The sequence below is a fragment of the Hyperolius riggenbachi genome, chromosome 12 (assembly GCF_040937935.1).
Source record: "Hyperolius riggenbachi isolate aHypRig1 chromosome 12, aHypRig1.pri, whole genome shotgun sequence".
NCBI classification, from domain to species: domain Eukaryota; kingdom Metazoa; phylum Chordata; class Amphibia; order Anura; family Hyperoliidae; genus Hyperolius; species Hyperolius riggenbachi.
In genome coordinates, this window is record NC_090657.1 from 241,234,420 (window position 1) to 241,260,222 (window position 25,803).

At 49.3% G+C, this 25,803-nt stretch overlaps 1 protein-coding gene across 1 annotated transcript in view; it reads left to right on the forward strand.

Moving 5' to 3' along the window:
* Positions 1-25,803, forward strand: part of OGFOD3 (2-oxoglutarate and iron dependent oxygenase domain containing 3) — a 311,061-nt gene that overhangs the window by 97,617 nt on the left and 187,641 nt on the right. Inside the window, exon 5 of the mRNA XM_068263593.1 lies at positions 15,309-15,373. Coding sequence (XP_068119694.1) covers positions 15,309-15,373 — 65 coding nt within the window. The remainder of the gene's footprint in view (positions 1-15,308; positions 15,374-25,803) is intronic.

Here is a 25,803-nt window from a genome sequence, read left to right on the forward strand (position 1 = left end):
AATCACCTGTTAGATGCAGGAAGTGTCAGTACTGGCGGTCAGGCGCACGTAGTCTTGGCAATCACCCGTTAGATGCAGGAAGTGTCAGTACTGGGGGTCAGGCGCATGTAGTCTTGGCAATCACCCGTTAGATGCAGGAAGTGTCAGTACTGGGGGTCAGGCGCACGTAGTCTTGGCAATCACCTGTTAGATGCAGGAAGTGTCAGTACAGGCAGTCAGGCGCACATAGTCTTGGCAATCACCTGTCAGATGCAGGAAGTGTCAGTACTGGGGGTCAGGCGCACGTAGTCTTGGCAATCACCCGTTAGATGCAGGAAGTGTCAGTACTGGGGGTCAGGCGCATGTAGTCTTGGCAATCACCTGTTAGATGCAGGAAGTGTCAGTACTGGGGGTCAGGCGCACGTAGTCCTGGCAATCACCTGTTAGATGCAGGAAGTGTCAGTACTGGCGGTCAGGCGCACATAGTCTTGGCAATCACCCGTTAGATGCAGGAAGTGTCAGTACTGGGGGTCAGGCGCACGTAGTCTTGGCAATCACCCGTTAGATGCAGGAAGTGTCAGTACTGGCAGTCAGGCGCACGTAGTCTTGGCAATCACCCGTTAGATGCAGGAATTGTCAGTACTGGCGGTCAGGCGCACGTAGTCTTGGCAATCACCTGTTAGATGCAGGAAGTGTCAGTGTGGTTGTCAGGCGCACGTAGTCTTGGCAATCACCTGCTAGATGCAGGAAGTGTCAGTGTGGTTGTCAGGCGCACGTAGTCTTGGCAATCACCTGCTAGGTGCAGGAAGTGTCAGTACTGGCGGTCAGGCGCACGTAGTCTTGGCAATCACCCGGTAGATGCAGGAAGTGTCAGTACTGGCGGTCAGGCGCACGTAGTCTTGGCAATCACCCGGTAGATGCAGGAAGTGTCAGTACTGGCGGTCAGGCGCACGTAGTCTTGGCAATCACCCGTTAGATGCAGGAAGTGTCAGTACTGGCGGTCAGACGCACGTAGTCTTGGCAATCACCTGTTAGATGCAGGAAGTGTCAGTACTGGCGGTCAGGCGCACATAGTCTTGGCAATCACCTGTTAGATGCAGGAAGTGTCAGTACTGGTGGTCAGGCGCACATAGTCTTGGCAATCACCTGTTAGATGCAGGAAGTGTCAGTACTGGCGGTCAGGCGCACATAGTCTTGGTAATCACCTGTCAGATGCAGGAAGTGTCAGTACTGGCGGTCAGGCGCACGTAGTCTTGGCAATCACCCGTTAGATGCAGGAAGTGTCAGTACTGGTGGTCAGGCGCACATAGTCTTGGCAATCACCTGTTAGATACAGGAAGTGTCAGTACTGGCGGTCAGGCGCACGTAGTCTTGGCAATCACCCGTTAGATGCAGGAAGTGTCAGTACTGGCGGTCAGACGCACGTAGTCTTGGCAATCACCCGTTAGATGCAGGAAGTGTCAGTACTGGCGGTCAGGCGCACGTAGTCTTGGCAATCACCCGTTAGATGCAGGAAGTGTCAGTACTGGCGGTCAGGCGCACGTAGTCTTGGCAATCACCCGTTAGATGCAGGAAGTGTCAGTACTGGCGGTCAGGCGCACGTAGTCTTGGCAATCACCTGTTAGATGCAGGAAGTGTCAGTACTGGCGGTCAGGCGCACGTAGTCTTGGCAATCACCCGTTAGATGCAGGAAGTGTCAGTACTGGGGGTCAGGCGCATGTAGTCTTGGCAATCACCCGTTAGATGCAGGAAGTGTCAGTACTGGGGGTCAGGCGCACGTAGTCTTGGCAATCACCTGTTAGATGCAGGAAGTGTCAGTACAGGCAGTCAGGCGCACATAGTCTTGGCAATCACCTGTCAGATGCAGGAAGTGTCAGTACTGGGGGTCAGGCGCACGTAGTCTTGGCAATCACCCGTTAGATGCAGGAAGTGTCAGTACTGGGGGTCAGGCGCATGTAGTCTTGGCAATCACCTGTTAGATGCAGGAAGTGTCAGTACTGGGGGTCAGGCGCACGTAGTCTTGGCAATCACCTGTTAGATGCAGGAAGTGTCAGTACTGGCGGTCAGGCGCACATAGTCTTGGCAATCACCCGTTAGATGCAGGAAGTGTCAGTACTGGGGGTCAGGCGCACGTAGTCTTGGCAATCACCCGTTAGATGCAGGAAGTGTCAGTACTGGCAGTCAGGCGCACGTAGTCTTGGCAATCACCCGTTAGATGCAGGAATTGTCAGTACTGGCGGTCAGGCGCACGTAGTCTTGGCAATCACCTGTTAGATGCAGGAAGTGTCAGTGTGGTTGTCAGGCGCACGTAGTCTTGGCAATCACCTGCTAGATGCAGGAAGTGTCAGTGTGGTTGTCAGGCGCACGTAGTCTTGGCAATCACCTGCTAGGTGCAGGAAGTGTCAGTACTGGCGGTCAGGCGCACGTAGTCTTGGCAATCACCCGGTAGATGCAGGAAGTGTCAGTACTGGCGGTCAGGCGCACGTAGTCTTGGCAATCACCCGGTAGATGCAGGAAGTGTCAGTACTGGGGGTCAGGCGCACGTAGTCTTGGCAATCACCCGTTAGATGCAGGAAGTGTCAGTACTGGCGGTCAGACGCACGTAGTCTTGGCAATCACCTGTTAGATGCAGGAAGTGTCAGTACTGGCGGTCAGGCGCACATAGTCTTGGCAATCACCTGTTAGATGCAGGAAGTGTCAGTACTGGTGGTCAGGCGCACATAGTCTTGGCAATCACCTGTTAGATGCAGGAAGTGTCAGTACTGGCGGTCAGGCGCACATAGTCTTGGTAATCACCTGTCAGATGCAGGAAGTGTCAGTACTGGCGGTCAGGCGCACATAGTCTTGGCAATCACCTGTTAGATGCAGGAAGTGTCAGTACTGGTGGTCAGGCGCACATAGTCTTGGCAATCACCCGGTAGATGCAGGAAGTGTCAGTACTGGCGGTCAGGCGCACGTAGTCTTGGCAATCACCCGTTAGATGCAGGAAGTGTCAGTAGTGGCGGTCAGGGGCATGTAGTCTTGGCAATCACCCGTTAGATGCAGGAAGTGTCAGTACTGGCGGTCAGGCGCACGTAGTCTTGGCAATCACCTGTTAGATGCAGGAAGTGTCAGTACTGGGGGTCAGGCGCACGTAGTCTTGGCAATCACCCGTTAGATGCAGGAAGTGTCAGTACAGGCAGTCAGGCGCACATAGTCTTGGCAATCACCCGTTAGATGCAGGAAGTGTCAGTCCTGGCGGTCAGGCGCACGTAGTCTTGGCAATCACCCGTTAGATGCAGGAAGTGTCAGTACTGGTGGTCAGGCGCACATAGTCTTGGCAATCACCTGTTAGATGCAGGAAGTGTCAGTACTGGCGGTCAGGCGCACGTAGTCTTGGCAATCACCCGTTAGATGCAGGAAGTGTCAGTACTGGCGGTCAGACGCACGTAGTCTTGGCAATCACCCGTTAGATGCAGGAAGTGTCAGTACTGGCGGTCAGGCGCACGTAGTCTTGGCAATCACCCGTTAGATGCAGGAAGTGTCAGTACTGGCGGTCAGGCGCACGTAGTCTTGGCAATCACCCGTTAGATGCAGGAAGTGTCAGTACTGGCGGTCAGGCGCACGTAGTCTTGGCAATCACCTGTTAGATGCAGGAAGTGTCAGTACTGGCGGTCAGGCGCACGTAGTCTTGGCAATCACCCGTTAGATGCAGGAAGTGTCAGTACTGGGGGTCAGGCGCATGTAGTCTTGGCAATCACCCGTTAGATGCAGGAAGTGTCAGTACTGGGGGTCAGGCGCACGTAGTCTTGGCAATCACCTGTTAGATGCAGGAAGTGTCAGTACAGGCAGTCAGGCGCACATAGTCTTGGCAATCACCTGTCAGATGCAGGAAGTGTCAGTACTGGGGGTCAGGCGCACGTAGTCTTGGCAATCACCCGTTAGATGCAGGAAGTGTCAGTACTGGGGGTCAGGCGCATGTAGTCTTGGCAATCACCTGTTAGATGCAGGAAGTGTCAGTACTGGGGGTCAGGCGCACGTAGTCCTGGCAATCACCTGTTAGATGCAGGAAGTGTCAGTACTGGCGGTCAGGCGCACATAGTCTTGGCAATCACCCGTTAGATGCAGGAAGTGTCAGTACTGGGGGTCAGGCGCACGTAGTCTTGGCAATCACCCGTTAGATGCAGGAAGTGTCAGTACTGGCAGTCAGGCGCACGTAGTCTTGGCAATCACCCGTTAGATGCAGGAATTGTCAGTACTGGCGGTCAGGCGCACGTAGTCTTGGCAATCACCTGTTAGATGCAGGAAGTGTCAGTGTGGTTGTCAGGCGCACGTAGTCTTGGCAATCACCTGCTAGATGCAGGAAGTGTCAGTGTGGTTGTCAGGCGCACGTAGTCTTGGCAATCACCTGCTAGGTGCAGGAAGTGTCAGTACTGGCGGTCAGGCGCACGTAGTCTTGGCAATCACCCGGTAGATGCAGGAAGTGTCAGTACTGGCGGTCAGGCGCACGTAGTCTTGGCAATCACCCGGTAGATGCAGGAAGTGTCAGTACTGGCGGTCAGGCGCACGTAGTCTTGGCAATCACCCGTTAGATGCAGGAAGTGTCAGTACTGGCGGTCAGACGCACGTAGTCTTGGCAATCACCTGTTAGATGCAGGAAGTGTCAGTACTGGCGGTCAGGCGCACATAGTCTTGGCAATCACCTGTTAGATGCAGGAAGTGTCAGTACTGGTGGTCAGGCGCACATAGTCTTGGCAATCACCTGTTAGATGCAGGAAGTGTCAGTACTGGCGGTCAGGCGCACATAGTCTTGGTAATCACCTGTCAGATGCAGGAAGTGTCAGTACTGGCGGTCAGGCGCACATAGTCTTGGCAATCACCTGTTAGATGCAGGAAGTGTCAGTACTGGTGGTCAGGCGCACATAGTCTTGGCAATCACCCGGTAGATGCAGGAAGTGTCAGTACTGGCGGTCAGGCGCACGTAGTCTTGGCAATCACCCGTTAGATGCAGGAAGTGTCAGTAGTGGCGGTCAGGGGCATGTAGTCTTGGCAATCACCCGTTAGATGCAGGAAGTGTCAGTACTGGCGGTCAGGCGCACGTAGTCTTGGCAATCACCTGTTAGATGCAGGAAGTGTCAGTACTGGGGGTCAGGCGCACGTAGTCTTGGCAATCACCCGTTAGATGCAGGAAGTGTCAGTACAGGCAGTCAGGCGCACATAGTCTTGGCAATCACCCGTTAGATGCAGGAAGTGTCAGTCCTGGCGGTCAGGCGCACGTAGTCTTGGCAATCACCCGTTAGATGCAGGAAGTGTCAGTACTGGTGGTCAGGCGCACATAGTCTTGGCAATCACCTGTTAGATGCAGGAAGTGTCAGTACTGGCGGTCAGGCGCACGTAGTCTTGGCAATCACCCGTTAGATGCAGGAAGTGTCAGTACTGGCGGTCAGACGCACGTAGTCTTGGCAATCACCCGTTAGATGCAGGAAGTGTCAGTACTGGCGGTCAGGCGCACGTAGTCTTGGCAATCACCCGTTAGATGCAGGAAGTGTCAGTACTGGCGGTCAGGCGCACGTAGTCTTGGCAATCACCCGTTAGATGCAGGAAGTGTCAGTACTGGCGGTCAGGCGCACGTAGTCTTGGCAATCACCCGTTAGATGCAGGAAGTGTCAGTACTGGCGGTCAGGCGCACGTAGTCTTGGCAATCACCCGTTAGATGCAGGAAGTGTCAGTACTGGCGGTCAGGCGCACGTAGTCTTGGCAATCACCCGTTAGATGCAGGAAGTGTCAGTACTGGCGGTCAGGCGCACATAGTCTTGGCAATCACCGTTAGATGCAGGAAGTGTCAGTACTGGCGGTCAGGGGCACATAGTCTTGGCAATCACCCGTTAGATGCAGCAAGTGTCAGTACTGGCGGTCAGGCGCACGTAGTCTTGGCAATCACCGTTAGATGCAGGAAGTGTCAGTACTGGCGGTCAGGGGCACATAGTCTTGGCAATCACCCGTTAGATGCAGCAAGTGTCAGTACTGGCGGTCAGGCGCACGTAGTCTTGGCAATCACCGTTAGATGCAGGAAGTGTCAGTACTGGCGGTCAGGCGCACGTAGTCTTGGCAATCACCCGTTAGATGCAGGAAGTGTCAGTACTGGCGGTCAGGCGCACATAGTCTTGGCAATCACCGTTAGATGCAGGAAGTGTCAGTACTGGCGGTCAGGGGCACATAGTCTTGGCAATCACCCGTTAGATGCAGCAAGTGTCAGTACTGGCGGTCAGGCGCACGTAGTCTTGGCAATCACCCGTTAGATGCAGGAAGTGTCAGTACTGGCGGTCAGACGCACGTAGTCTTGGCAATCACCTGTTAGATGCAGGAAGTGTCAGTACTGGCGGTCAGGCGCACATAGTCTTGGCAATCACCTGTTAGATGCAGGAAGTGTCAGTACTGGTGGTCAGGCGCACATAGTCTTGGCAATCACCTGTTAGATGCAGGAAGTGTCAGTACTGGCGGTCAGGCGCACATAGTCTTGGTAATCACCTGTCAGATGCAGGAAGTGTCAGTACTGGCGGTCAGGCGCACATAGTCTTGGCAATCACCTGTTAGATGCAGGAAGTGTCAGTACTGGTGGTCAGGCGCACATAGTCTTGGCAATCACCCGGTAGATGCAGGAAGTGTCAGTACTGGCGGTCAGGCGCACGTAGTCTTGGCAATCACCCGTTAGATGCAGGAAGTGTCAGTAGTGGCGGTCAGGGGCATGTAGTCTTGGCAATCACCCGTTAGATGCAGGAAGTGTCAGTACTGGCGGTCAGGCGCACGTAGTCTTGGCAATCACCTGTTAGATGCAGGAAGTGTCAGTACTGGGGGTCAGGCGCACGTAGTCTTGGCAATCACCCGTTAGATGCAGGAAGTGTCAGTACAGGCAGTCAGGCGCACATAGTCTTGGCAATCACCCGTTAGATGCAGGAAGTGTCAGTCCTGGCGGTCAGGCGCACGTAGTCTTGGCAATCACCCGTTAGATGCAGGAAGTGTCAGTACTGGTGGTCAGGCGCACATAGTCTTGGCAATCACCTGTTAGATGCAGGAAGTGTCAGTACTGGCGGTCAGGCGCACGTAGTCTTGGCAATCACCCGTTAGATGCAGGAAGTGTCAGTACTGGCGGTCAGACGCACGTAGTCTTGGCAATCACCCGTTAGATGCAGGAAGTGTCAGTACTGGCGGTCAGGCGCACGTAGTCTTGGCAATCACCCGTTAGATGCAGGAAGTGTCAGTACTGGCGGTCAGGCGCACGTAGTCTTGGCAATCACCCGTTAGATGCAGGAAGTGTCAGTACTGGCGGTCAGGCGCACGTAGTCTTGGCAATCACCCGTTAGATGCAGGAAGTGTCAGTACTGGCGGTCAGGCGCACGTAGTCTTGGCAATCACCCGTTAGATGCAGGAAGTGTCAGTACTGGCGGTCAGGCGCACGTAGTCTTGGCAATCACCCGTTAGATGCAGGAAGTGTCAGTACTGGCGGTCAGGCGCACATAGTCTTGGCAATCACCGTTAGATGCAGGAAGTGTCAGTACTGGCGGTCAGGGGCACATAGTCTTGGCAATCACCCGTTAGATGCAGGACGTGTCAGTACTGGTGGTCAGGCGCACGTAGTCTTGGCAATCACCGTTAGATGCAGGAAGTGTCAGTACTGGTGGTCAGGGGCACGTAGTCTTGGCAATCTCAGTTTATTTATCACAGTGCGGTCCATCATATCGAGGAATAATGCGTCATGTGGTTAAAAGGCAGCAGCATCCGATTACAGCTCACCTTTCAGCGACCGGCCGCTCTGGCATAATGCACTTGGCATTTCCATGCCCATTCTTTGCAGTGTTATACTGAGCAGGCTTGTATGAGTCATCAGTAAACCTCAGATGCTACAGGAATCTGTAATGAGACATCTGTCCTTTCACTAAAGCATTTATTTAAAGTGGACCTGAACTCTTGCACAGGACTGAAGGTAAACATAGAGAAATCCAATGTATTTTGAGCGTTAAGCCTGCCTGTAATTCCCTCTTATCTGTTACTAAGCACAAGTGTAATTTAACCCCTTAGCTGTGTCATGCTGCACTTCGGTGGGAAGGGGGGTCCCCCCTCCCCCTCATCTTGGGCTCTCCCCTCTGCGCTCCCCTCCAGCCTTGAATAGAGTGTATGCAGGCGGCGGGGCAGCGGCAGATACATACCTTCCGTGCGCTCCAGCGTGGAAGTTTCTCCCTCTAGTGTCTGGCGCGTCTTCCTGTATAAACAGGAAGTCGCGTCAGAGGATACAGGAAGTCGCGTCAGAGGATACAGGAAGTCGCGTCAGAGGCTAGAGAGAGGAACATCCACGCTAGAGCGCATGGAAGGTGTGTATCTGCCGCTGCCCCGCCGCATGCATACACTCTATTCAAGGCTAGAGGGGAGCGCAGAGGGGAGAGCCCGAGATGAGGGGGAGGGGGGACCGTCCCCCCTCCCTGTTGAAGTGCAGCATGGCTTTCCCCTCATGCTGCACCCCTCCAGCCCCCCAATACGGGGTTGTCCGCAATATCACCGCTATCAAACCCCCTCCTTCCCCTTCGCTTTGCCCGTCAGTTGATGAGGACAGATCTGTTAATGTCAGATTTCACGGCTGCCTGTCACCCATCTCCCCATCTGAGCGGCTCACCCCTGCGCCCCCTCTGGGAAGCTGTCAGCCAATCATAACGTTTGTGCGGCCGCCGGCCAGCCGTTCAGCGTTGGCACAGGAATAACATTTAATGCTTGGGCAGGAAGATGTTTGTCTGGCAGAGAGTGCAGGAGTCGTGAGATTCATCTGTGCAGAGAGCGCAGGAATAAAGGCGCGATTGAGGCTCAGCGGAGGTTTTATTTGGCGTTACGACGAGCGGGTTTATAAAACCTACTGAGATACCTGCAGGGGGGGAATCATCAAACAGGCCTGAAGCAGTTTTGCGGCAGCGGCTTTATGGGCCGTTACACTTAAAATACCCATTTGCGGTAAATTGAATATGAAAAGGTCTACAGCGCACGTGTGCATTACTCTTCATCACGGAGGAGCAGAAGACATTATGGGAAGCGGAGAGACGCAGAGACTTCAGAAAAGCGCTATTTGCATTAAAGGGTACCTGAGATGGGGCGAAATAAGTTATACATACCTGGGGCTTCCTCCAGCCTGATTGCTCCCTCGCACTGCTGCAACTAGCCCTGGTAAGTCGTCCAGTCGAGGCTAGTTGGTGCCAGCGCAGTCCGGCTGTGCCCGCCCCCCCGTCACGCTCCTGTAGCCGGGAACGTTCAGTGTGTCCAGGACCAGAGGATTCTATAGGGCAATTTGCAGAGGCTGCAGGCAGCGGAAGACGGCGGTGAGGGAGCGATCAGGCTGAAGGGGGCTGGAGGAAGGCCCAGGTATGTATACATTTTTCATTTCGCTCCATCTCAGGTTTACTTTAAAGCAGAACTAAAGTGAGAGAGAGGCTGCCATATTAATTTCCTGTTAAGCAATACCAGTTGCCTGACAGCTGCTGGTCTATTTGGCTGCAGTAGTGTCTGAATCACACCAGTAACAAGCATGCAGCTAATCTTCGCAGGTCTGGCAATAATGTCAGAAACTCCTGATCTGTTGAATGCTTGTTCAGGGGCTATGGCTGAAAGTATTAGATGCAGAGGCTCATCAGGATAGCCAGGTAGCTGGTGTTGCTTAAAAGGAAATACAGTGGAGGAAATAATTATTTGACCCCTCACTGATTTTGTAAGTTTGTCCAATGACAAAGAAATGAAAAGTCTCAGAACAGTATCATTTCAATGGTAGGTTTAGTTTAACAGTGGCAGATAGCACATCAAAAGGAAAATCGAAAAAATAACCTTAAATAAAAGATAGCAACTGATTTGCATTTCATTGAGTGAAATAAGTTTTTGAACCCCTACCAACCATTAAGAGTTCTGGCTCCCTCAGAGTGGCTAGACACTTCTACTCAATTAGTCACCCTCATTAAGGACACCTGTCTTAACTAGTCACCTGTATAAAAGACACCTGTCCACAGAATCAATCAATCAAGCAGACTCCAAACTCTCCAACACGGGAAAGACCAAAGAGCTGTCCAAGGATGTCAGAGAAAAAATTGTAGACCTGCACAAGGCTGGAATGGGCTACAAAACCATTAGCAAGAAGCTGGGAGAGAAGGTGACAACTGTTGGTGTGATTGGTCGAAAATGCAAGGAGCACAAAATGACCATCAATCGACCTCGCTCTGGGGCTCCACGCAAGATCTCACCTCGTGGGGTGTCAATGGTTCTGAGAAAGGTGAAAAAGCATCCTAGAACTACACGGGAGGAGTTAGTAAATGACCTCAAATTAGCAGGGACCACAGTCACCAAGAAAACTATTGGAAACACATTACACCGCAATGGATTAAAATCCTGCAGGGCTCGCAAGGTCCCCCTGCTCAAGAAGGCACATGTGCAGGCCCGTCTGTAGTTTGCCAATGAACACCTGAATGATTCTGTGAGTGACTGGGAGAAGGTGCTGTGGTCTGATGAGACCAAAATAGAGCTCTTTGGCATTAACTCAACTCGCTGTGTTTGGAGGAAGAAAAATGCTGCCTATGACCCCCAAAACACCGTACCCACCGTCAAGCATGGGGGTGGAAACATTTTGCTTTGGGGGTGTTTTTCTGCTAAGGGCACAGGACAACTTAATCGCATTAACGGGAAAATGGACGGAGCCATGTATCGTGAAATCCTGAACGACAACCTCCTTCCCTCTGCCAGGAAACTGAAAATGGGTCGTGGATGGGTGTTCCAGCACGACAATGACCCAAAACATACAGCAAAGGCAACAAAGGAGTGGCTCAAGAAGAAGCACATTAAGGTCATGGAGTGGCCTAGTCAGTCTCCGGACCTTAATCCAATAGAAAACCTATGGAGGGAGCTCAAGCTCAGAGTTGCACAGAGACAGCCTCGAAACATTAGGGATTTAGAGATGATCTGCAAAGAAGAGTGGACCAACATTCCTCCTAAAATGTGTGCAAACTTGGTCATCAATTACAAGAAACGTTTGACCTCTGTGCTTGCAAACAAGGGTTTTTCCACTAAGTATTAAGTCTTTTATTGTTAGAGGGTTCAAAAACTTATTTCACTCAATGAAATGCAAATCAGTTGCTATCTTTTATTTAAGGTTATTTTTTTCGATTTTCCTTTTGATGTGCTATCTGCCACTGTTAAAATAAACCTACCATTGAAATGATACTGTTCTGAGACTTTTCATTTCTTTGTCATTGGACAAACTTACAAAATCAGTGAGGGGGTCAAATAATTATTTCCTCCACTGTATATATGGCAGCCTCCATATACCTCTCACTTCAGTTGCCCTTTAAAGGGCACATAAACTGAGAAGGATATGAATTTTTCCTTTTAAAATAATACCAGTTGCCTGAATCGCCTGCTGATCCTGTGTCTCTAATACTTTCAGCCACAGCCCCTGAACAAGCATGCAGATCAGGTGCTCTGACTGAAATCCGACTGGATTAGCTGCATGCTTGTTTCAGGTGTGTGATTCATCCACTATTGCAGGCAAAGAGATTAGCAGGACTGCTGGGCAACTGGTATTGTTTAAAAGGAAACCTCCACATTTCTCTCAGTTAAGGTTCCCTTTAAAGCAGGAGCAGAGTGGAGCAGGGAAGCAGTAGCAAAGCAGGGAGTGGCTGTGGAGACATATTAAGATGGAGTTGGGGTGTTAGCAGGAGCAGAGTGGAGCAGGGAAGCAGTAACAGAGCAGGGAGTGGCTGGGAGACATATGAAGGTGGAGTTGGGGTGTTAGCAGGAGCAGAGTGGAGCAGGGAAGCAGTAGCAGAGCAGGAAGTGGCTGGGGAGACATATGGAGGTGGAGTTGTAGTGTTAGCAGGAGCAGAGTGGAGCAGGGCAGCAGTAGCAGAGCAGGGAGTGGCTGGGGAGGCATATGGAGGTGGAGTTGGAGTGTTAGCAGGAGCAGAGTGGAGCAGGGAAGCAGTAGCAGAGCAGGGAGTGGCTGGGAGACATATGAAGGTGGAGTTGGAGAGTTAGCAGGTGCAGAGTGGAGCAGGGAAGCAGTAGCAGAGATGGGAGTGGCTGGGGAGACATATGAAGGTGGAGTTGGAGTGTTAGCAGGAGCAGAGTGGAGCAGGGAAGCAGTAGCAGAGCAGAGAGTGGCTGGGGAGACATATGAAGGTGGAGTTGGAGCGTTAGCAGGGCAGCAGTAGTGCAGGAAGTGGCTGTGGAGACATGGAAAGAAACTTGCATCCTTAGGCACAGACACAGGTTACCCCTTCAGTTACAGGTCCTGCTTCCATGCCGTTTGCTCCATGTAGATAAAAGAATTTGTTTAGAATCCTACCCCGTTTTAGAAGCAAAATCGGTCTTGTACTATAATTGCTTTCAACCTTCTGAACGTTACGCTGCTCAGGAGGTTGTGCAATCTTTTGCCCGCCAGCCCCCATCCCCCCCCCCCTCCCAGAGATCTCCCGGACAAAAACCCTCTAGCTAGCACTAGGCTAGCTAGTACAATTGCCCGGCACCCTCTGATCGCCGCCGCTCCCCCGTTTATACGTTACCCCGCCTGGATCAAGCGATCAGCGCAGCCTCCCCGGACAGGTCTGGTCTTTGCTATGGGGAGGATCGCAGATGATGTCATGCGGAAACCCAATCCTCCCCATGGAGAGACCAGAGCTGCGCCGGGAGGCTGCGCGATCGCTGGATCCTGGGGGGGTAACGTATAAACGGGTGATCGGGGGGCCTAGTGCTAGCTAGAGGGTTTCAAGTGATTTGGAACAAAAATTTTATTATAGGGGACTCCTGGGGCCCCAGAGCGGTATGCCCGACACAGTGTCAGGCATACCGCTAAGGAGGTTAAAGTGCAATAATGCGAATTTACTATTAAATTGGTTCTTGTTGATGTCGCAGTGCTGGGAGGGATGCAGTCATGAAATCGCACTGGGGTCACATGACAACTCTCCTTCCCAAATCCTTGTTATCCGCTTCTGTTTCTGGCCAGTTATCGGCACGTCAGGCTGTGTGTGTTTTTCTGGCTGGCCGCGCTCGCTGCTGCCCCCTCCAGCCGAGGTTCATGACTGCGGCTGGCTCTCTGCCACACACACAAGGGTTTAAGCAGCTGTGAATTTCCCTGCCTTCATTTTCCAGCTCTTCTCTCCCGATTAGCGAATGGAAATGCTGTCAGGCTGAGCTCCGACGACTTTGGGCCTTTTTCCAGTTGTCAGCGCCGCTGCATCTCGCTGCCAGTCCCCTCCGCTGGCGTTTTCCATTCACGTAAGCGTCTCCGCAGCAGCAGCTCCGTGATTGCTGTTTTGTTTCAATCAGTGCCTTGGACTCCAAACTCCTATTTTGTTTAATCGGAGCTGACAGCGCCGGGGTTCAGTGAAATAATTCAAATTGCTTTTTCCACTGCGGAGGGTTTCAGAGGCGAACTTAATAAGCGGACAATATTTTACAAAGGAGGTAGACGGAAAATGCTAATTTGTGATTTCAAAGATCACAAAAAAAGTAACTAACTAAATGAAAAAAAAAAAAAAAACAGCTAGTGGCAGAAATCCGGCCATTTGGCTGGGTCCACATATGACATAGCGTGAAAAAGGAACGTTTTATGACGGTGCGTTTGCGATTTTGTCATGCATTTTTGGTGCGTTTGCGGTTTTTAAACGCAGATGCGTTTTGCGTGCGTTTTCATGCGTTTGCTGTTCGCATATGTAAAGCGTTTTTATATTTACATTTATGCAAATCACAGGACAACAGGAAGCGGAAAAGCATCAGAAATCTTTATTAAAAAAAGCATTAAAAAAAAAATCAAAAGCACATACAAAACACAATACATTGCTTTTTTTCCATTGACTTTCATTATGTGCGTTTTGACAGCTATCCTGTATAATATGCAGCAAAATCTGCGTTCGCGAAACGCATACTGTAAATTGCCGTTCTCCGCATCTTTTTCTGCGTCCCATTGACTAAGAGTGCTGCATAAAACGCAGTATTTCATGCAATTCTAGCGTTACTGCTATGTGTGATCCCGGCCTCAGTGTTTCCTTCACCCAGCTGTGAATATCATAAATTAGTGATGGACAAACATTGCGAATAAACGTTTGTGGACTGTTCTCCAATGTTTGCTAATGAAACGGCCACAGCGGTCCCCATAGACTTTAATGGCAGGCGAGCATCTAAATCCTTAAAGGGACACTTAAGTCAAACAAAAAATGAGTTTTACTCACCTAGGGCTTCCAATAGCCCCCTGCAGCTGTCCGGTACCCTCGCCGTCTCCCTCCGATCCTCCTGGCCCCGCCGGCAGCCACTTCCTGTTTCGGTGACAGGAGCTGACAGGCTGGGGACGTGAGTGATTCTACGACCACCGACCAACGTGACTCGCACGAAGCCGACCCCCCAACTTTTGGCCCACTTTTGGTGGGTCAAAAATTCGGCTTGCTTGCGAGTATATACGGTAAATGCACAATGCTACCATATATACAACCCACAGGTTTTATTTCCCTATTTGTCCTGTCTATCCCAACATTTAAATTATGTTCCTAGTGAAATGTATGGCCACAATATATATCCTTTTTCTCATTGTACTATATTGTACTCCTTAATTACAAGCACTTATTTGCAAAAATAACAATAATACACCCACATGGCATACATATTTAAAAAGCTGAGTGCCTAAAGTAGCAAATTATGCGTTCTCTTTTCAATTCTGTCAGTTGTTGTTTTTTTTTTACAAGTGTTTTGTTTTAGTACAGAGTATCTGAAAATAACAATTTTATTTCTTTTGATTTAGTATGTCACTAAAAAGATTTCACGTGACATAGGCCTTAACCCTAAAACACCCCAAATTCTATTTTCTTGCTTGTCACTGTTAAAATACATAACTAACTCTTTGGGCTCAAAGCAGACTATTAACCAGGAGTAGCATTAATGACATTTCCAAGGCCATTTTTTCACCAAATGAAATACAGCAAAGTTCCCAGTGTCTGACACTTCAGGGATCACCTGATACATGTTTGCCACAAGCTTCCAGCACCGTCTTCTAACTTTTATATATATATATATTTATATATATATATATATATATATATATATATATATATATATATATATATATATATAATGTGTGTATATATATATATATATATATATATCACTCATTTTGACTGTCCTGGTTCCAGGCTGCCTTCAATTTGCATTAAAGTGCATGCAAATAGGAATGATAAGTATTGTTTTCACAAGTGCCTGAATGAGAATGTGTGATGTGCAGATGGTAAAAAATGCTCCTACCCAAAATGCCATGTGCTAAGCCATTTCCTGTCTCTGTTGTCCTCTAGGCATCCATCATGGACCTGCACACCGGGGCTCTGTCTATGGGGAAGAACTTTGTGAATATGTACCGGTGAGAGAAATTATGCTGATATTCCATATCCCCCCCCCAATCTTTCTGCTTCTGTCTTTCAGAGATTGTGTCAGTATTCTGTTTCCAGCCAGTGCCCTAACCTTCTCACATAGACCCATTATCTTATTACCAATACTCAACCCCTTCTTGGTACCATGTTACGCCTCCACCTCTCAGGATCACATGGAGGATTTTATGTTTCATCTTCTGTGCCTGGCCACGCCTCCACTACAGTTCCCACAATTCTCTGTGATATGAAGGGAGCGGAGCAGTGTGGATATAAGTAGAGAGGATCCGTGAGAGGCCACGCCTCCTCTACAGTTCCCACAATTATCTGTGATATGAAGGGAGCGGAGCAGTGTGGATATAAGTAGAGAGGATCAGTGAGAGGCCACACCTCCTCTACAGTACCCACAATTCTCTGTGATATGAAGGGAGCGAAGCAGTGTGGATATAAGTAGAGCGGATCGGTGAGAGGCCACGCCTTCACTACAGTTCCCACAATTATCTGTGATATGAAGGGAGCGAAGCAGTGTGGATATAAGTAGAGAGGATTAGTGAGAGGCCACGCCTCCACTACAGTTCCCACAATTCTCTGTGATATGAAGGGAGCGGAGCAGTGTGGATATACGTAGAGAGGATCAGTGAGAGGCCACGCCTCCTCTACAGTTCCCACAATTCTCTGTGATATGAAGGGAGCGGAGCAGTGTGGATATAAGTAGAGAGGATCAGTGAGAGGCCACGCCTCCACTACAGTTCCCACAATTATCTGTGATATGAAGGGAGCGAAGAAGTGTGGGTATAAGTAGAGCGGATCGGTGAGAGGCCACGCCTTCACTACACTTCCCACAATTCTCTGTGATATGAAGGGTGCAGAGCAGTGTGGATATAAGTAGAGATGATCAGTGGGAGGCCACGCCTCCTCTACAGTTCCCACAATTCTCTGTGATATGAAGGGAGCGGAGCAGTGTGGATATAAGTAGAGCGGATCAGTGAGAGGCCACGCCTCCTCTACAGTTCCCACAATTCTCTGTGATAAGAAGGGAGCAGATCTTTATTAATGCCAACTAATGAATTTAAAACCAATTAAAAACAAACAGCCAGACCTGGTACATATGTCCTATATTGTCAATAATCAATTGAGTCTAATGAGAAGTATCAATGGTATAGCTCCTTCTGGTTGCTCCTGTGATAAATGTAACAGAGTCCTATTGATTTATAAAAATTAGTAGTAAGGACTACTGTTTCACAGCTGGCTATCCCAGGAGGAACTAACAAACATATGTATAACTACTGCTTTCACATCCCTCCTGCTGAGGAATAAGGTGCTAGTGCTTGTAAAGGCTGAGTAAAAATTTGAGAACTCCCTAATAGAATAAAGTGACAACTGTGCATGAACCACTAATCAATTGAATAAATGTAAAAGATACTGCAAAAGACACTACATCATGTGTATATAAACGTACAAACTACAACAATAAACTCTAGCAGGTAAAAAACAAGAGCTGAAATAAAGTGAATATTAGTGCAGGAAGATGGCCAAAATGGCCAGTAGAGGTAGACCTAAGGTGCAGGAATGAGCAGGGAGGAGGATCGCAGGAGATCAAAAGACTCACCAAGTAGATAAGGTAGTAAGACCAGGAAAGGCTGTACAGCGCTGCCCGCGCTGTCCCACTAGTTCCGCCGAAGCTGCCAAGGGACAATCTGGTAAGGAAGCTGGCGCAGTTTAAATAACCCCCCTGGACGCGGCCGCGTCATCAGCTTGACCCCCACGCTGTCATAAACGCTTGGCTGACCTTACGCGCTGACGTTTATGACAGCGCGTGGGGTCAAGCTGATGACGCGGCCGCGTCCAGGGGGGTTATTTAAACTGCGCCAGCTTCCTTACCAGATTGTCCCTTGGCAGCTTCGGCGGAACTAGTGGGACAGCGCGGGCAGCGCTGTACAGCCTTTCCTGGTCTTACTACCTTATCTACTTGGTGAGTCTTTTGATCTCCTGCGATCCTCCTCCCTGCTCATTCCTGCACCTTAGGTCTACCTCTACTGGCCATTTTGGCCATCTTCCTGCACTAATATTCACTTTATTTCAGCTCTTGTTTTTTACCTGCTAGAGTTTATTGTTGTAGTTTGTACGTTTATATACACATGATGTAGTGTCTTTTGCAGTATCTTTTACATTTATTCAATTGATTAGTGGTTCATGCACAGTTGTCACTTTATTCTATTAGGGAGTTCTCAAATTTTTACTCAGCCTTTACAAGCACTAGCACCTTATTCCTCAGCAGGAGGGATGTGAAAGCAGTAGTTATACATATGTTTGTTAGTTCCTCCTGGGATAGCCAGCTGTGAAACAGTAGTCCTTACTACTAATTTTTATAAATCAATAGGACTCTGTTACATTTATCACAGGAGCAACCAGAAGGAGCTATACCATTGATACTTCTCATTAGACTCAATTGATTATTGACAATATAGGACATATGTACCAGGTCTGGCTGTTTGTTTTTAATTGGTTTTAAATTCATTAGTTGGCATTAATAAAGATTTTCTCATGATTCCTGGTGTTTTGAGTTATACCTGTTTGAATGCCTGACACTACTAGATTATAAAGGAGGGGGTGCTTTTTCTCTTTTTTGTTTGGATGTTAGTTTTGAGGTCGACGACCTCTTCCCCCTACTATTGATACCTATATAGGTTATTGAAACTGCATAATGATAACTTTGCTTGCTCGTTTTCCTTGAGTTTAAAGAAGGGAGCAGAGCAGTGTGGATATAAGTAGAGAGGATCAGTGAGAGGCCACGCCTTCACTACACTTCCCACAATTCTCTGTGATATGAAGGGAGCGGAGCAGTGTGGATATAAGTAGAGAGGATTAGTGAGAGGCCACACCTCCTCTACAGTACCCACAATTCTCTGTGATTTGAAGGGAGCGAAGCAGTGTGGATATACGTAGAGCGGATCGGTGAGAGGCCACGCCTTCACTACAGTTCCCACAATTATCTGTGATATGAAGGGAGCGAAGCAGTGTGGATATAAGCAGGGCTGTGGAGTCGGAGTCGTGGAGTCGGACAATTTTGGGTGCCTGGAGTCGGAGTCGGGAAAAAATGCACCGACTCCGACTCCTAATGAATTTGTAACTGTAATTAAAATAGAAAATATGATAAAATGTTCTATTTCTCAGATAATAGTCATTAAAAATAATGTATATATACAGTATATATACAGTAATAGCTGTGCTTAGTCCACAAAAATGAAATAAACCAATCAAAATTAGTTACTTGTGCTGCTTCAATAAAGCAGTCCCCGTATTTTTAAGGTCAGATATACATATCTGATTGTGACTGTATATATGATGTGTACACAGGAATCTCTTATATATGTTACGGCCAAAACCAGAAATCGGCCAATTCTAGAATTGGCCGGCCGTTTCTAGAACTGGCCGATTTGACGTCGGCCAAAGTCCAAAATGCTGGGAATTTCTGACATTGGCCGGCCAGTTCTAGAACCGGCCAAAGTCAGTCGGCCAAAGTCCAGAAACATGAATGGCACTTGGAACTATTTGTTAGTTACAACTGATACAAATCCTGCAATAAATCTGCAGTGTGTCTACATCCTGCTTTCTTGGGAGCAGGCATATTGTTAACATCATGTGCTTTTAAATTAGCTGCTTTGTTGTGGCAGTCAGGTGGGTGCTATACGTGGCTGGAGGGGGGGGGGGAAGCTTTGCTGAGGGGAGGGGGGGCCTTTGCTGGGCGCTTTGCATGGCTGGGGGGAGGGATTTGCTGGGCGCTTTGCATGGCTGTGGGGGGGGGGAGGGGACTTGCTGGGTTTTTGCATGGCTGGGGTTTGATATGCTGGGCCCTTTGCATAGCCAGGGGGGGGGGGGGGCTTTTCTGGGCACTGTGCATTGCTGGGGTAGTTTTGCATGGCTGTGGGGGGTGGGGGCCTTTCTGGCTGCTTTGCATGGCTGGGGGGAGGGATTTGCTGGGCGCTTTGTATGGCTGAGGGGGGGGGGGGGGGGGATTTGCTGGATTTTTGCATGACACTTTGGATTTGCTGGCCGTTTTGCATGGCTGGGGGGGGGGGATTTGCTGGGGGGTAAATGCTGGGCGCTTTGCTGGGCACTGTGCCTTGCTGGGGTAGTTTTGCATGGCTGTGGGGGCTTTTCTGTATGGCTGAGGGGGGGGGGGGAATTTGCTGGGTTTTTGCATGACACTTTGGATTTGCTGGCCGTTTTGCATGGCTGGGGGGGGGGGGGATTTGCTGGCCGTTTTGCATGGCTGGGGGGGGGATTTGCTGGCCGTTTTGCATGGCTGGGGGGGGGGATTTGCTGGCCGTTTTGCATGGCTGGGGGGGGGGATTTGCTGGCCGTTTTGCATGGCTGGGGGGTAAATGCTGGGCGCTTTGCTGGGCACTGTGCCTTGCTGGGGTAGTTTTGCATGGCTGTGGGGGCTTTTCTGGCTGCTTTGCATGACTGGGGGGGGGGCAGCCTGCGCTATTTCCAGACCCCAGATCAGAGCGGCGGAGAGGAGCTGAGCAGCGCGCACACTACCCGCCCTGACCCATACACTTCACATGCGGAAGTGAGCAATGACGTCACCTCTGCATGGAAGTGTAAGCGTCTTTGCGGGTCGCGTGTGCGGCGCTGCTCTGCCTCTCTTTACCTCTCCGGTCCGGGTCGTCCTGATGTGAGGTCTGGCAGTGACTAGCGGCATCAGGGGAGGGAGAGGTGAGCGGCAGATCGGGACTTGGCCGGCCACACTTAGCCAGAACGCGTTCTGGCCGGCCAAAGTCCGGAAGAAACGTTTATTTCTAATATTGGCCGCATCAGCCGGCCACTTCTAGATTTGACCGGCCAGAACCCGAAGTGGCCAGACTTCGGGTTCTGGCCGTAACATATATACTAAATAACATCTATGCTGTAAGAATAAAGCCTGATGTGTAGCTGTGTCACTAATAGAGATGGTCAATGAGATGGAAATAATTCTGCACTGATGCTGATTTATGCAAATGTATGCACTCCCTTTGCTGATGAAATCAAATAATTTGATATGTTGTTAAAATTTGGTTTGGTGACTACAAATTAAAGGGTAACTGAGACGGATGAAAAGTAAAGTTTTATACATACCTGGGGCTTCCTCCAGCCCCCTTCAGGCTAATCAGTCCCTCGCTGTCCTCCACCACCCGGATCTTCTGCTATGTGTCCTGGTAATTCAGCCAGTCAGCGCTGTCCGGCCGCATGCCGCTCCCACAGCCAGGAACATTCTGCACCTGCGCAATAGTGCTGCACAGGTGTAGTATGCTCCTGGCGGCGGAGTGTGTGCTTGCGCACTACACCCGACTGGCTCAAGTACCTGGACTCATAGCAGAAGATCCAGGTGGTGGAGGAGGACAACGAGGGACTGATTATCCTGAAGGTGGCTGGAGGAAGCCCCAGGTATGTATAAAACTTTAATTTCATCTGTCTCAGGTTTACTTTGTTACACAGTACTACTATACTCTACATATGCACTCCCCACAGAGCTGCAGGGAATCCACTGAGAATGCTGTGCACATTGAACACAGAGGTGTTGCCTGTTTACAATCTCCTCATTCCCCTGCAGAGTACCTGCACATCATTCTTACATGTACCCACACTTACATTGCCTAGGGCCTGATAGATGTTCTTTGTTCCGGTTTGTACCTTTTACAAGTACTCTTACCAAGGACTAGTTTTAGTCTAAAGGGAATAAATATAGTAGTCTACATATCCTCACTTCAGTTGTCTTGTAAAATTCCTAAGCGTTGGCAGTTAAGAGACGAATTTCATGTTACATACTTTTAATCAACAAAATTGTAATATGCAAATTAGAGGAGTCGGAGTCGAAGAGTCGGAGTCGGAGTCGGTGGAATCCTAAACTGAGTAGTCGGAGTCGGAGTCGGTGGATTTTTGGACCGACTCCACAGCCCTGGATATAAGTAGAGCGGATCGGTGAGAGGCCACGCCTCCACTACAGTTCCCACAATTCTCTGTGATATGAAGGGAGCGAAGCAGTGTGGGTATAAGTAGAGAGCATCAGTGAGAGGCCACGCCTCCTCTACAGTTCCCACAGTTCTCTGTGATTTGAAGGGAGCGAAGCAGTGTGGGTATAAGTAGTGCGGATCGGTGAGAGGCCACGCCTCCTACAGGTCCCACAATTCTCTGTGATATGAAGGGAGCGGAGCAGTGTGGATATAAGTAGAGCGGATCGGTGAGAGGCCACGCCTTCACTACACTTCCCACAATTCTCTGTTATATGAAGGGAGCGAAGCAGTGTGGATATAAGTAGAGATGATCAGTGAGAGGCCACGCCTCCACTACAGTTCCCACAATTCTCTGTGATATGAAGGGAGCGGAGCAGTGTGGATATAAGTAGAGATGATCAGTGGGAGGCCACGCCTCCTCTACAGTTCCCACAATTCTCTGTGATATGAAGGGAGCGGAGCAGTGTGGATATAAGTAGAGCGGATCAGTGAGAGGCCACGCCTCCTCTACAGTTCCCACAATTCTCTGTGATAAGAAGGGAGCAGATCTTTATTAATGCCAACTAATGAATTTAAAACCAATTAAAAACAAACAGCCAGACCTGGTACATATGTCCTATATTGTCAATAATCAATTGAGTCTAATGAGAAGTATCAATGGTATAGCCTATGAAGGGAGCGGAGCAGTGTGGATATAAGTAGAGCGGATCGGTGAGAGGCCACGCCTTCACTACACTTCCCACAATTCTCTGTGATATGAAGGGAGCGGAGCAGTGTGGATATAAGTAGAGCGGATCGGTGAGAGGCCACGCCTTCACTACACTTCCCACAATTCTCTGTGATATGAAGGGTGCAGAGCAGTGTGGATATAAGTAGAGATGATCAGTGGGAGGCCACGCCTCCACTACAGTTCCCACAATTCTCTGTGATATGAAGGGAGCGGAGCAGTGTGGATATACGTAGAGCGGATCGGTGAGAGGCCACGCCTTCACTACACTTCCCACAATTCTCTGTGATATGAAGGGAGCGAAGCAGTGTGGATATAAGTAGAGAGGATCAGTGAGAGGCCACGCCTCCTCTACACTTCCCACAATTATCTGTGATATGAAGGGAGCGGAGCAGTGTGGATATAAGTAGAGAGGATGAGTGGGAGGCCACGCCTCCACTACACTTCCCACAATTCTCTGTGATATGAAGGGAGCGGAGCAGTGTGGATATAAGTAGAGAGGATCAGTGAGAGGCCACGCCTCCACTACAGTGCCCACAATTCTCTGTGATATGAAGGGAGCGGAGCAGTGTGGATATAAGTAGAGAGGATGAGTGGGAGGCCACGCCTCCACTACACTTCCCACAATTCTCTGTGATATGAAGGGAGCGAAGCAGTGTGGATATAAGTAGAGAGGATCCGTGAGAGGCCACGCCTCCTCTACAGTTCCCACAATTCTCTGTGATATGAAGGGAGCGGAGCAGTGTGGATATAAGTAGAGCGGATCGGTGAGAGCAAAATATAGATAAAAGGCTGCGCATCCCTGACCCAATACTGTACAATTGAATGGTTAATCGCTGTGGCGCACACCGCCCCCCCTGGACTAAAATGTACGCCTGCATCCAAACAATGCAATACTGGTCTATGGAGAAATTTTAGCTTCCATCATAGTTTTGCATGCAAAAATATAGATATACTGGACATCTGCACCAGCGTTGAGGTACACATTTTAGCGTAGCTGCTGCCAGGGCAAAGACATTTGCTTTTAACTTAGGTCAGTTTAGTGTTAGGACATCTGCTCTGGAGATTTACCTCAACGCTGGTGCAGATGTCCAGTATATCTATATTTTTGCATGCAAAACTATGATGGAAGCTAAAATTTCTCCATAGACCAGTATTGCATTGTTTGGATGCGGGCGTACATTTTAGTCCAGGGGGGGGCGGTGTGTGCCACAGCGATTAACCATTCAATTGTACAGTATTGGGTCAGGGATGCGCAGCCTTTTACCTATATTTTGTTTCCACAGTTCTGTAACTACCAGGCTAGCAGCACCCATTGTGCTATCCTGTTTTGCATGGTAAGTATTTAGTTTTGCATATGTTTTGCATCTGTCTGATTGCTGAGTGTGTATTTGAGCTATTTAAGCGGTGCATATGAGGTGATGAGTCATTCAGATGCGGCCCATGTTGGTGAGCGCTTGCTTTGTTTTCTGCTGTGGGATCGGTGAGAGGCCACGCCTCCTCTAAAGTTCCCACAATTCTTTGTGATATGAAGGGAGCAGAGCAGTGTGGATATAAGTAGAGATGATCAGTGAGAGGCCACGCCTCCACTACAGTTCCCACAATTCTCTGTGATATGAAGGGTGCAGAGCAGTGTGGATATATAAGTAGAGAGGATCAGTGGGAGTCCACGCCTCCTCTACACTTCCCACAATTATCTGTGATATGAAGGGAGCGAAGAAGTGTGGGTATAAGTAGAGAGGATCAGTGAGAGGCCACGCCTCCACTACAGTTCCCACAATTCTCTTTGATATGAATGGTGCGGAGCAGCTTAGTTTAGTATAGTTCATACCCTTTGGGGTTCATAGCCACGATGACTCTGTTGTCCTCACAACTACAGTATCAGAGGAGAGCGCCCAACCAGCTCTATACACACACACACACACACACACACACACACACACACACACACACACACACACACACACTACACACTACACACTACACACTACACACTACACACTACACACTACACACTACACACTACACACACACTACACTACACACACTACACACACACTACACTACACACACTACACTACACACACTACACTACACACACTACACTACACACACTATACACACAGCACACACACACTATACACAGCACACACAGCACACACACACTATACACAACACACACACACACACACACACACACACACACACACACACACACACACACACACACACACACACACACACACAGCACATACACACTTCACACACACACACACACACACACACACACACACACACACACTACACACTACACACTACACACACACTACACTACACACACACTACACTACACACACACTACACTACACACACTACACACACACTACACTACACACACTACACTACACACACTACACTACACACACTACACTACACACACTACACTACACACACTATACACAGCACACACACACACACACACACACACACACACACACACACACACACACACACACACACACACACACACACACACACACACACACACACACACACACACAGCACATACACACTTCACACACACACACACACACACACACACACACACACTTCACACACACACACTTCACACACACACACTTCACACACACACACTTCACACACACACACTTCACACACACACACTTCACACACACACACTTCACACACACACACTTCACACACACACTTCACACACACACACACTTCACACACACACACTTCACACACACACACTTCACACACACACACTTCACACACACACACTTCACACACACACACACACCACACACATATACACACATCCACCCGCACGCACCATACACACACATATACACACACCACACACACTCTACACACCACACACACACCACACACACACCACACACACACCACACACAACACACACACATCCACACACACACACACATCCACACGCACGCACCATACACACACACACACACACATATCCACACGCACGCACCATACACACACACACCACACACACCCCGCACACACACACACACACACACACACCATACACACACACACACACACACACACACACCGTACACACACACACACACACACACACACACCGTACACACACACACATGCGCACCATACACACACCACACATGCACCATACACACACATACACACACACCATACACACACACACACACACATGCACCGTATACACACACATACACACATGCACCATACACACACACACGTACACACACACACACACACCACACACACACACACACACACACACACCGCACACATACACACATCACACACACCATACACACACACACACACACCATACACACACACACACACACCATACACACACACACACACACACACACACACACACACACACACCATACACACACACACACACCATACACACACACACACACACACACACACACACACACACACACACACACACACACACACACACACACACACACACCATACACACACACACATACACACATCACACACACCATACACACACACACACACACACACACACACACACACACACACATGCACCATACACACACACACATACATACACACACACACATGCACACCATACACACACCACACATGCACCATATACACACACACACACTGTATACAC